General features: G+C 42.0%; 2 protein-coding genes across 4 annotated transcripts; both read right to left on the bottom strand.

Moving 5' to 3' along the window:
* Nucleotides 1-1,175: 1,175 nt before the first annotated feature.
* On the bottom strand, nt 1,176-4,195 carry gpr61l (G protein-coupled receptor 61-like). Of its 2 annotated transcripts, none has more exons than XM_077013623.1 (2): nt 3,823-4,195; nt 1,176-3,130 (listed from the first exon to the last, which is right to left on the bottom strand). In XM_077013623.1, the coding sequence occupies exon 2, from the start codon at nt 3,059-3,061 to the stop codon at nt 1,748-1,750; it is 1,314 nt and encodes a 437-aa protein (XP_076869738.1). In that variant the 5' UTR covers nt 3,062-3,130; nt 3,823-4,195; the 3' UTR covers nt 1,176-1,747. The 2 variants fall into 2 exon arrangements, with proteins under 2 accessions (XP_076869738.1, XP_076869736.1); XM_077013621.1 differs by having other exon boundaries at nt 3,872-4,195.
* An 838-nt stretch (nt 4,196-5,033) lies between these two features.
* parp3 (poly (ADP-ribose) polymerase family, member 3) lies at nt 5,034-11,668 on the bottom strand. 2 transcript variants are annotated; one of them, XM_077014374.1, is made up of 11 exons: nt 11,391-11,668; nt 10,240-10,475; nt 9,523-9,648; nt 9,180-9,359; nt 8,729-8,867; nt 8,214-8,437; nt 7,638-7,793; nt 7,330-7,407; nt 6,998-7,175; nt 6,644-6,787; nt 5,034-6,459 (listed from the first exon to the last, which is right to left on the bottom strand). In XM_077014374.1, exons 2-11 carry the CDS (start codon nt 10,417-10,419, stop codon nt 6,290-6,292), a joined length of 1,575 nt encoding a protein of 524 aa, XP_076870489.1. In that variant the 5' UTR covers nt 10,420-10,475; nt 11,391-11,668; the 3' UTR covers nt 5,034-6,289. The 2 variants fall into 2 exon arrangements, with proteins under 2 accessions (XP_076870489.1, XP_076870490.1); XM_077014375.1 differs by having other exon boundaries at nt 10,240-11,668.
* Between the last annotated feature and the right edge of the window lie 163 nt (nt 11,669-11,831).

Below are 11,831 nucleotides of genomic sequence, written 5' to 3'. Positions count from 1 at the left end.
TGGGTGGGTTTCAAGAAAGGGTGGTACGTCCTGATTGGTTTATCAAATCTGATGAAAACTACCAGGAAATAAAAGCTGAGATTCTGAACTCTTGTCTCATACTAACCTTTTTGTCTTAAATCAAAATGACTTTGGTGCACAACAAAAACAAGGGATTCTGCCTTGCTGTTCCAAAACTTTAGGAGGGCACTGTATTATTACTCACATGTAAGTGACTACAAAAAAGTAAAATCGCATTTACCACTAATTATGAAAATGTTTTTGCTACCTAGTGCCTGGAGGGTATAAAGCACAGGATATCAGGTACACTGTAGGCTACTCCAGACAACTAAACAATACAGAGCATTCTGGGAAATTGTGCATTCCAATTGTACCCCATATTAAAATGAGTCAAATCTACTGTATGTAATGAAGCCCAAAGAGAGATTGGGTTTAGAGAGATTGTTGTGTAAGACTCCAGCTGTTACTGTAATCTGTAACAATCTGGAACTACCTGTCCCCTGACATGACTGGATTTCCTCCAGTCACAAACACTACATTAGCTGAAAACAAGACAAACGATGTGTTATTTGTTTAGGAGTACACAAGGAGTTACATGTCCTGCTATGTGTACTGATGATCTGCTTTACTGTCCATTCATGAACTTAATAGCTGGACTACTTTTTGGCCATAGAGTGAGTTCCTGAACAGTGCAGCATATGACTAAGGTCTGTGAGCCCTGCTAACCTGCACCAGAGCAGTGTGCTAAACCTGCATCACACCACCACCACCATTCAGGAAGAGGCCTTACAGGGTTCCGTTGTAAAATCCCTGATGAGCAGGTCTTGAGCGATCAGGAATTACTAGTTTATAACGTTTTTGTTAAGGAAGCTTGTAAAACAGGATCATGGGGGGAGGGTCTCAATTCATGCCTTTGGAGATGAAATCCCTGTGTGAACATTGACACCGTCCTCTAAAATGGACTATGTCCGTGTTCTATGTAGACAACTTGTTTTTCCTCGTTGTTTGTCATAGCCCTGCACGGGCAGGGAAGAGCTCATAAAACCTCAGTGTGTTATCTCCGTGTGAGCACTTTCACTGTGTGCTAATGATTTTTCTTAAGACTTCCTCACCAGCATGTGTATATGTCGCTGTGCAATAAATGCATTTAGACAGAAACCTCCAACGTGGTTCATTTTATGCAGACAGTGTGATGTAACAAACAAGTGGTTATCCACAGATAATGTGTTATCATGGCTTTGCTTGGGTGAAAACGCTACTGCAGGACATGGCATTTTATCCAATTTACAAGGAAACCCAAGAACTCCTCTCAAAAGAACCCTGTTGCTATGCAAGACTGTGGCTAAACAGCATTTCCATGGAGACGAGCAGATGGAATTAGTAAGCTACATCAGAGGCTGCTTGTAGACACAGGGAAACTCAGCTTGTTGGCTTGGAATTAGTTCAATTAGATTAAAACTCACAGTTGTATGGGATGAAAATAATGAAAACATAATAAGATTTCTGGTATACAGTTGCATTGTTCAATTGTTTTGTCTTCAACACGAAATGTAAGAGTTATATTGAACTTTAAATGTTGCTTACAGTTACTGCTGTAATTGTGAAGTTACAGTATGAGCCACAAAGTATCATATCAATAGAAAATGAAATTGTTTCATTTGAAACTGACGTGTGTGAACCTACACCCACCAACATTTCATGTTATGTCTCACAAATTTCTCAGGTTTAGCCAGGTCATAGGTCTCAGTCACTCCTCAGGTATCTCCCCAGGTATTCTAACCCCATGGTCCAAGGTATTTTTAGGGCTGGAGTTTACACAGGTATTCCTAGGACTGGAGTTCGCACAGCTGGACCTGGTGGTCTCAACTGCGCTGTTCGTCCTCTGCAGGAACTGCAGAAAGTTCTCCTGGATGGATCCTTCATGACTCGAGGCTCCAAGTTCCACGGGCAGGTGGGGAGCACAGCACCTTCTCAGCTTGACGAGCTCCTCACGGATCTGCCTGTTGAGCAGGCCGTAGAAGAATGGGTTCACCGCGAACGAGGAGTACGCCAACCAGGTGACGGCCTCCTCTACATCTCCCGGGCTCTGGAGCGGGGCGGTGACGGACATGTGCAGGTGAAAACTGAAGTAGGGCAGCCAGCACAGCAGGAACTGCCCCACGATGACCACGAGGGTGATGGCAGCTTTCCTACCCCCAAACACCCTCTCTGGGGACAGTCTCTGAGGCAGACTGCGGGTGGTGGTGATGATGGTGGTCTGGCTGTTGATGGAGTCCGAGCGGCACTTAGCCCGATCGACGGCCCAGGTGGGCACGGGCGTGTGCTGGAGGGCGGCGGTTCGTGCGACTTTGTAGACGTTGCAGTACACGGTGAAGATCACGACCGCAGGAACCAGAAAGCACACCAGGAAGAACAGCACTGCAAACACTTTCCTGAGACGACTATGGCTCCAATGCAGAGAGCAATGGGCGGCCGCGATGGAACTTTGGTTCCCGTATGCTGGCCAGCCGAGCATAGTGATAAGAGCTAAAAGGATGGACTTCACCCAGATGAACACCATGACCCCAATGGCCAGGTGAATAGTCATCTTAACCTCGTAGCGCATTGGATGAACAATGTAATAGTAGCGCTCCACACTGATGGCAGTCACTGTGAGAATAGAGGCGCAGACCAGAAAAACTGTAAGAAAGATGTAGACCTGACACTCCAAAACTGTAAACACCACAGTGCTAAAGAACGGGGAGCTGGATACAATTCCAAGGGGCATCAGTAATATGGCACAGAGCAAATCCACTGCACAAAGATGACACACAAATGCATATCTCTTCATGTGGGGGGCTCGGGCAATTGCCACCATAACTCCAGTGTTGCCAAGCAGAGCTGCAAGGTTAAGGGTCACCATGCAGAATAACCCTATCAGATCTTTAATCTGAGACTCAGAGTGGATGACTTCCTCCAAGCTCGGTGGTGTAGGCTTGGTGGGCCTCCACTGGCTAGAGTCATTTTGAGTGGTGTGATTGGCCAGCAGACCAAGCATAAGATTTGTTTTGGTTTTATCCATAGTTCATAGCAGGGATGCCACACCAGGATCCCCCATTGCCAATTTTATACTCTACTGGGAGATGTATTTCTGAAAAGAAATAGAGAGGGTATTCTATTACAGTGAAGGACTGAGGGAACACAAAATCATATGAAAGGACCAATAACCTTTAAAACAATTATGCACTGACATTGACCACATTATGTAAACCAATCCCTTATTGCACATAAAGAAACCTGTCTCTAATATCAAATCTCATTCAAAGTGCAAATACATTTAAGATTAACATCATATTTAATCCATGAAAACTGCCATTCAACATAAGCTTATTATGCTCATACTATAAATATCGTCAAGAAACCTGCATCGGACTGGTGTCGTAAAACATCTCATTTAACCAGACCATACAAATCTTTTTTTTCCCCTTCCATGTGTTTAAATCTAAGCCTGTATCAAATAGGCATGTATCAGATCCATTGACCTTGAGAGATCAATGTAGTTCGACAACACCACACCAGTGCTTTGTTCTGGGAATAATTACACGGTAAGGCTCAAATCAAAGCTGCTATCAATCTGCTTTTGTTGACCTGTCTAGCCAATGACGATTGAGTAGATAAAACAAGCATACAATTCTCAATGCATGATGGCTTTTACTACATGAGCAATAACAAGACTAAGTTCCCTCACCTCACTTTTTTATCCCCCCCCCCCCCTTCAGTTCATTTATTTTTCTTTTCCGTCAGACCAAAGATATTTCACTCAAAACCATAAAACCAAAGTACCTCTTAACATCAGTAGTAATGATGTGGAGAGCAGACAGAAATACCATACCAGCAGCATCCTGGGCACTCTGGTATTTCTTCACCCTGCTTGGCACAGCCCTCTCCTCAGCAGACGAGATCACAGCCTCCTTGTCGGGTCAGACAAGTCAACACAGTTCACAACATACCCTGCTCCCTCTTTCACAACCGCATGCGTTTAGCATCCAGCCCGAGTCCTGGTAGAGAGGTGCTCGTCATCGGGTTCAAGGTCCGAGTGGCTCACGGTTGAAACAGGTGTCATCTGATTAAGGCCCAGGTGAGTTGCCAGCTCCTGCTGGTGTTGATCAGGATGTGCACCAATCAGGCGGGTGGTGTTATCAGGAAGCTCTGGTCCTCTTCCTCACTCCCTCTAGTGCGTGTAGGGCCGTGACTGTCACACATTGTATTCCCTCTATCTCTCTCTCTCCCTCTTTGAAACACACACACACACGCTTCTCTGTCCTATGGAGTTTCTGTGCTTCCCTGGGTCCTACTGTACACCCGCTCACAGGCATCAATAGGGTAAATCATGATACATGAATCATACATAACACTTACAATGTTGTAAATGTGACAAATTTTCATGTCCAAATGTAATTAATGAAATGGATATTATCTCTTACTGTGAAGTTTGTTAATAGTGCATATAATCATTAAAGCTGTTTAGAACAATGCGACAACCACTTAACCTGAAAGAGCAGCAGTGCTGTTTATACACACACACACTTAATAGGTTATTTTCCCAGTTATCTCTGAATCTAGGTTTTTCATAGAATCGGACTACTTCAGAATAGAAGAACTACTTCACATAATACATTTAATACTGTTTTGTACAAGCAGTTTTGTAGCCATTTATTAGGCAGACTATTCACAGGCTAGCATGTAAAGAACTCCCAGTATTGATCTATGCAAGAATGCCAATAGATCAGAGTATGTACATGGTTTGTACATGTACCATAGCACCATTTCCATGCTGGCTATTCATATCCAGTCTTTTGTGAATTTAAGAGTTATTCAAACAGATGATCAGATGCTTCTAAACTACCATTTGCTGAATAATCATTTTAAACTGAAAGTGCATACAGCTTAAATGGCTAAGCAGGCACAAAAGTTAGGGAGTATTGAGCACATGGAAAAGAAAAAGGAATAAATTTGAGGGTACCGAATAATGAATACCAATAAATCCAAATGTCTTCAAGATGTAAACAATTATTTATTTTTTGCTCAACTGCACAGTGAGAACCTGACCCAAGGCACTCACATAACCTGTACATTCCTCCAGACCTCAATTATAACAAGTGCTAATGTACTGCAATATGATAGAGTGCAAACAAGTCGTACACATTGTACAAACAGAAGATCCAGACATACTATTCTCCAGAATTAGCAGTATGACCACAGTGTACCATGAAGAATGTGCCCATCTAAAATTGTTCAAGTGAGTAATACGCAAGTTAAGTGCTGTCTATGGGATGGGGTAGTTCTTCATAAACTAAACGTGCTGTTAGTAAATGATGGAGCCTCTGCTCAAACCTTTTAGGGTTAGAGTACATACATACATACATACATATTGCCTTTATGAAAAACCTATTACGTAGCACATTGTGCTGCACTTTCGAAAGTCAGGAGAGATTTCTAAGGTTAACTCAAAACATGCATCTTTGACATAATGGCTCTAAGTTGTTCAAGCTTAATAGTAAATTTAGTAGAAAGATTAATGTAAAAGCAGTCTAATGCACTTTCAATGGCTGTGCCAATCTGCTTGTGCACATATTACCTAAGTAGTATAGATACAGATCAAATTTTCAAAATATCAAGACTTGATCACGGAAACCTTGACAAAACCAGGAATAAAAATTTTCAAATCTAAAACAAGATTTAATGATGAATAATAAAATGAAGAATCAGTTTGGAAGAAAGTGGGAAAATTCACTTTTAATTACCATTTTACTTTTACTCTATTTTACAGTTTTATACTGTATAACTTAATTCCCTCATATAGCTATTTTTTGTGTTAATTAACTGTAATATTTTTTGAAAAAGTACATTGATAATTCAGTTTCCCAGTGATACCTCCAAGACCCTCTAAGTGACTTACTCAGAACCTCACAAATCTGATTTACTAAAAGTCTGCATCACATGGAAATGTGCACTTATTTGCACACAAAAATTAGTGCATCTTTGGGTGAAGAATGCTTTGAGAGACTAATCTTATGAGGAAAAAAAAAACAAAAAACAAAACAACACAAAGCCATTACCTAATAACATTTGTCTTCCTCATTATTTAATACGATGAATCTGATAAACATTATTTACACATGTCAATGTAATTTACTCTGATCAAAGAGTCAAACTCAAACTTTGGTTAACTGTGAATGTCTCATTCACAAGCATCTCTCCCTCTTCTGTGGTTCCTGCATCCCTCGTGAGCGCCCTCTGGAGGAAGGGGCTAGAAGCGCAGCTCCAGGAGGTAGCGGATGCGACACTGGCTCTCCTTGTAAATGAGGTACTCACTGTTGTGGAAGCAGCTGCCCTTGTACTGAGCCTGGCTGATGGCCTTCCCCTGTGGCACACACACCTCCTTCCCATCTAACTGAATGACGACGTCTTTACTGGGATCTGAGAAGCACACGCACACAACTGGAGATTTCGTTTCCATGTTTATTAAATTAATACCTAGTCCAGATTTACACTCTCTCAATATCTCCAATCCTCTAAATGAATTATTAAGTCTTCCCCACCTGTGATCCCAATAAAGAACTGTCATTACATTATTTTGTTATACTGTTTAGGGCCCACTCACCTGGCTCCTGTACGCCACGTGCTACTACGCTGTCGTAGCCATCGGGTGCCTTCCTCAGGCTGTAATCATCAGAAACGATGGTGCATTCCTTCCCCAGAGCAACTTCATTCAGAAACATGATCCCAATACCATTCGATGTGTGCACTGACAAAAAAAAAATGTTAAGGATGTTAACTTTAAAATGTTTCTGCATCATCATGCTTATTATAAAATGTTAAATTTGAACTTAATATCCAAACACTGACTGAGAGAAATTGATGATTCTGTTGCCAAGATTTGTGCATTGAAATTGTCTTTTTTTTTCTTTCATTTCTGTGCCAATGTTGCTTTAGGAAGGAAGATTCTCGTCCTCACCATAACTAGCAGATTTAGCATTCTCAGAGGCAAAGTAGATGCCCCTGCCCACACGCCCCCCCGAGTGAGGCATGATCCGAAGACCACTCTTCAAAATGGCCGCCACCACTGCCACATTGGTGCCATGCCACAGAAGCTTCCGGTTCTCCAGGGTGTCGTTCTCGCTGAAGCGCTCGGCCTAACACACACAGATCGTACACACGCTTAGATGGACAGTGGATTGAGATTATGGTTGCTCGTTATACCATGATTGATATCGGTCAGCGTTAACCAAGAACTCACACACAGCACAAACACAGTATATGCAAACATACCGCTTTAAACATTCTTACCTCTTTATCTCTGTCTACTTTCCACACATCTACTATGGTAGGTCCCTGGCCAGTAGCACTCAAGTATTTTTCAATAATCTTAAACAAAACAAATATAATACACAAGACATTCAGATAATGGGGTGTGTGTGCGTGTGTGTGTGTGGGGGGTTGGGGGGGGGGGGGTAAATGGTTCATGTTAGGACTACAAACTAATCTGGTTCTTGACTTCATGTGAGCTGCCATAATCACTTTCATAGATAATCGCTATTTTTAGGGGGACAAAAACAATGTATTGCTAGTTTCCCTTAAAGTGTGTAGTTGTATACCTTAAATTCCTTGGACTTCTTATCCAATAAGTTTAGGCTACATTTGAGAGACTCGTAGTCCTGGTCTATTGGATGAGGCACAGCCTCTACCATCTCCTCCTTGGCCTTTTCAGACTCAGCTTTGAGGCTTTGGGCTAGCTCTATATCTGCCAGCACCTAGCAGGTGATGACGGGCATAGAGAACACATGATGTAAACTGTGAACTCTGCAGTCATAATGTGTAAGTTTTTCAATGCCAGACTATTGGACAGGACAAAGACAGTTTGATAAACACATGCATTCTAAAACATTTGAGAGTTCGGTCTGATGCTCAAGACAGAAACATATTCCATGACAGAGGCATGGTAAACTAACTTTACATTCATAACTTCAATAATTTATTTCCCCAAATCAGAGGACTCACAACTCGTAGGAGAAACATCAGCCTTATGCTGCCAACACACACACACACACACACACACACACACACACACACACACACACACACACACACACACACACACACACACACAATGTAGCTGCATATAACAACTAATAACACACCAGTGCCTGCTGAATGTACACATGACATCTCACCAGAAGCATCTCTTTCTTGCTTTGAAGGACAGAATCAGTATTGATGACAGGAGGTCTGTTCCGCCCAAAGTTATGTGGAATAATGGTGAAGAAATTCGAAGTGAGCTTTGCCAGTTTACTTTCATTACTATTAATCTTTATCGCCTCCCCGAGCTCCTCGAGTGCCTCGAAGCCTTTGGCAATCTGCTGCTTACTCAGCTTGCCGAGCGGCATCTTCTTAATGTCTGCGCAAGGAAACAAGAGTTACACACAGGAACTGGAGACCCGTCCATTGTGGTGCTGCCTTTGTGCTGAGGGAGTGGCTTCAACAGGTCAGTCGAGGTTTTCCCACACAAGGCGGCCTAATCATCTCGGGCCGATTTGCCTCGCCTGACATTCCTCACCTCAAATCCCAAATTAAAAATAAACAAATGCTAGCTTAGAAGTCAGCCAGGTTGGTTTACCAGGTAGATTAAGAACAAAAATAGGCTTCTTGGGAGTCTAAACTAGAAAATGAGGTTGAGTTGAAATCACACCCAGGTTCATATTCTCCATGGCCTCTTTGAACATGTCGTTGTTGAAGATGAACTTGATGAGTCTTTGGGTCTGGTCATCCAGTTTGCAAGGCAGAGTATTCCCTCTCCTCACCCCAGTTCCACCATCTACCGCATCAACCTGGAATATTCATCCACCCACACCACCACACCCCAAATCAGCTGAAACAGGCAAAGCTATATGCAACGGAACCACTTTCACAATTATTAATACAATATGCCATGCTCATAATGTCACTGATATATAAATGATGAAGAGCAGTATGTCACAAAGTCTGAAAAAAAGCATCGTCATGTTCCTCTTGAACCCCCAGATCTATTGAACCAAGTGGTTAATAGCATTAAAAACAGCAATATCATCAATATCATTACTTCTAATACTGAAATAGTTTGGATAACAGTACCCCACTAACTGGGTAAATTCAGAATTTACCTTCACTTCAGCGTCCTGGTCCCCATCCACCTCAATCAGAGTGTACTTCCCCGAATGGGAGACAAAGTTTTCCCGATTGTTCCAATTATTTTTTGTCTTGTCTTTGAATTTTTTCTCAAAACTTTTAATGGCTGCCTCAACATTTGAAGGCCCAGCTAAGTTGTTCTGTCCTGACTCTCCCTGGCAAAATAATGAAGAAAAAGGAACAAATACAAGAATGAACATGGCACAAGCTACTTATACTGAAATTATACTACAGCACAGTACAATTGTATGTACACTGCTCATACTGTATTGTCAGAATTAATAATGCAATCCATTTTGAAAAGATAACCTAACTTACCACTCTGCCCCATCTTGTCCAGCAATAATACTGTCTTCCACTTAGTAAGACTTGAATTACATAAAATTTATTGTTGTTATTTCCAATATCCGTTTGGTTTAGCATACAATCATAATCTTCATGGACCTGTAGGATCAACAATTGTACTGAACAATAACTCATAGATGACCTACAGAGAATTTACATTTCAATGGTTAAATTAAACCTGTATGTAATGGAATACCTTTGATTTGACTTACCAGAATGTTTTAATCCACTTTCAGTTAGTTATTTTCACATGTTTAACAAACACACTATTCATGATAAAGTACAAGTACAGTGACACCAGTTTCATTTCATGTGACACAGTTAAACAGACGATTAAGAGTTAGGTCAGACATGAAATTATCCTCTGGGTATGTGTATGCATGTGTGTGTCGGTGTCCGTGTTCTAGGCCAGTGGATGAATCTTGTACCACCAGTTAAGATGTTTAAAATGTTATGGTGGCAATCAGAGCCGGAGTGGCTAATCGGGAGATTCGGGAGGATTCCCGATGGGCCGGCTCATGTTTGGGCCGATTGGGAGGGAAAAATAATTTTGGGCCGGATTTGGGCACGAAACTCCCGGGCTGAAAAAATGGCCCACTCCGGCCCTGGTGGCAATTATTTGTGTGGCTTAACTGACAGATGAGGTGATCTGTTTTAAGTCATCTGTAAACTGAAAGAGATTGTTCAAACCTCAGTATTTGGCAGGTGACAAAAGCTGTCTGGCTTCCTCCTGGCCTTGACTTGTGACCCTGTAGCCTTCAGGGCCTCTTTAACAGAGGTGAATTTGTCTTGCACTGGGGGTTCAGGCTCCTTCTTCACCTTCTTCCCTCCTGCCTTGGTGGCGGACGCTGCTCTTCTTTTAGGTGCCATCCTCTCTCTCTCTCTCTCTCTCTCTCTCTCTCTCTCTCTCTTTCTCCCTAAAGTAGCTACACCAAAACAGCTACAGTAGCATAAAACCTTTTATCGAGCAAGAGAAAATCAGTGCATGTTTCCACGTTTGTTTTGCGGGTATTCATTGTTGATGCTTATATTAGTGTCAGACAAAAGAAGACGTTTCATTTAGCTTGCTTTAACACTGATGTCATTCAGCCTGTGTACTAAACCCGCATTACAACGAAACGTTATCGTGTGTGCAAGTCTTATCATAATGGGAATTACAGAGTAAGCTAGAATCCAATATACCGCATATATATGACGATAAATCATACATGATGAGTCGCAGTGAGCTCTCCTGAGAGGAGTGAAATCCTAAACAAACTACGGACGTCTCACGTCCGTTAAGGTCCCAGAATAACGAGGGCCTGCCCGGACTTGCCCAACTACATTACGTAGTTAGCTAGCTACTTAGCCAGCTGGAAAATAATAATACCCCAGAAACCGGCTGCTTCCAGCCACCAAGAAAGCAAAGTGACAGCTGAAGAGATATAAACATTGAAAAAGGTTGCTGCTTGGAGCATATTCATCCAGCTGGGGAAACTTTTGTCAGCCCTTAAGGCTCAGAGACTTGAATTTCTATGATTGATTACGAGACCCATATCGCATAAAGACTAATTTGCCTTAAACATGTTTCGTTATGCTGCAAAGGAAATTTAGCTATAGCTAAAAAAAATCAAGGAACAAGGTATCTTAACTAACTAGAGCTAACTTATTCACCTAACTTCGCTAGCATGTTGATTGTCAACCCAGTTTAAGTTAGGTTAGCCACCTGCCTCGCTTTTTCGGACATTAGCTAGTTTATGTTTACATAAACAATGTTTATGTTTAAGTTACAAGGTTAGATATGGACAATTCGGATAGCCGATAGCCAGACCTTCTGGCTAGATAAGCAACCGACCACATACCCGTTGAAACACGCCAACTCTCCCCCAGGATGTTGAGGGCTAGCCGGCTTGGCTGTGGAGTTAGCGGCTGTGTTGCTCCTCCAGCTGCCGGTGTTGTGCCGACTTCCGTAGTGCTTATATCGACACTATGGACTCAACACACATCACGGTGCCTCTAACATTTCTGTGGAAACTCTTTGTCGTAAATTTTTGGTACTAATTTAAAAGAAACGCGACAATAGTGGGCTAAACAGGCGAAACGTATATAATCATATAGCTCGTCTGTGGAAAACACTTGTGGATGGTTATAAGGTGACAATCTTGAAGTTGATTTTACCAGAGACGTTAGCTACTGCCCTAAAATACTGTTTATTGACATGTTTCACAGGTTAGCAGCTGCATGGAATGGAAATAATATATCAATTTTCTAAATTATTGCCATCACCTAGTTTTACTGCACAT

Source organism: Brachyhypopomus gauderio, chromosome 8 (assembly GCF_052324685.1).
Source record: "Brachyhypopomus gauderio isolate BG-103 chromosome 8, BGAUD_0.2, whole genome shotgun sequence".
In the NCBI taxonomy this organism is placed as follows: Eukaryota; Metazoa; Chordata; class Actinopteri; order Gymnotiformes; family Hypopomidae; genus Brachyhypopomus; species Brachyhypopomus gauderio.
The sequence above is the reverse complement of the archived record's forward strand: the minus strand, read 5'-3'. Positions and strand labels throughout refer to the sequence as shown.

What these genes read in the sequence shown, in the direction of transcription:
- gpr61l (XM_077013623.1), bottom strand. Translation starts at nt 3,061, where the DNA reads ATGGATAAAACCAAAACAAATCTTATGCTTGGTCTGCTGGCCAATCAC.
- parp3 (XM_077014375.1), bottom strand. Translation starts at nt 10,419, where the DNA reads ATGGCACCTAAAAGAAGAGCAGCGTCCGCCACCAAGGCAGGAGGGAAG. An exon ending in GGACAAGATGGGGCAGAGTG is followed by an intron (nt 9,360 to 9,522) that starts GTAAGTTAGGTT and finishes TTATTTTGCCAG; the next exon opens with GGAGAGTCAGGACAGAACAA. An exon ending in AGAAGTCCAAGGAATTTAAG is followed by an intron (nt 7,408 to 7,637) that starts GTATACAACTAC and finishes GTTTTGTTTAAG; the next exon opens with ATTATTGAAAAATACTTGAG.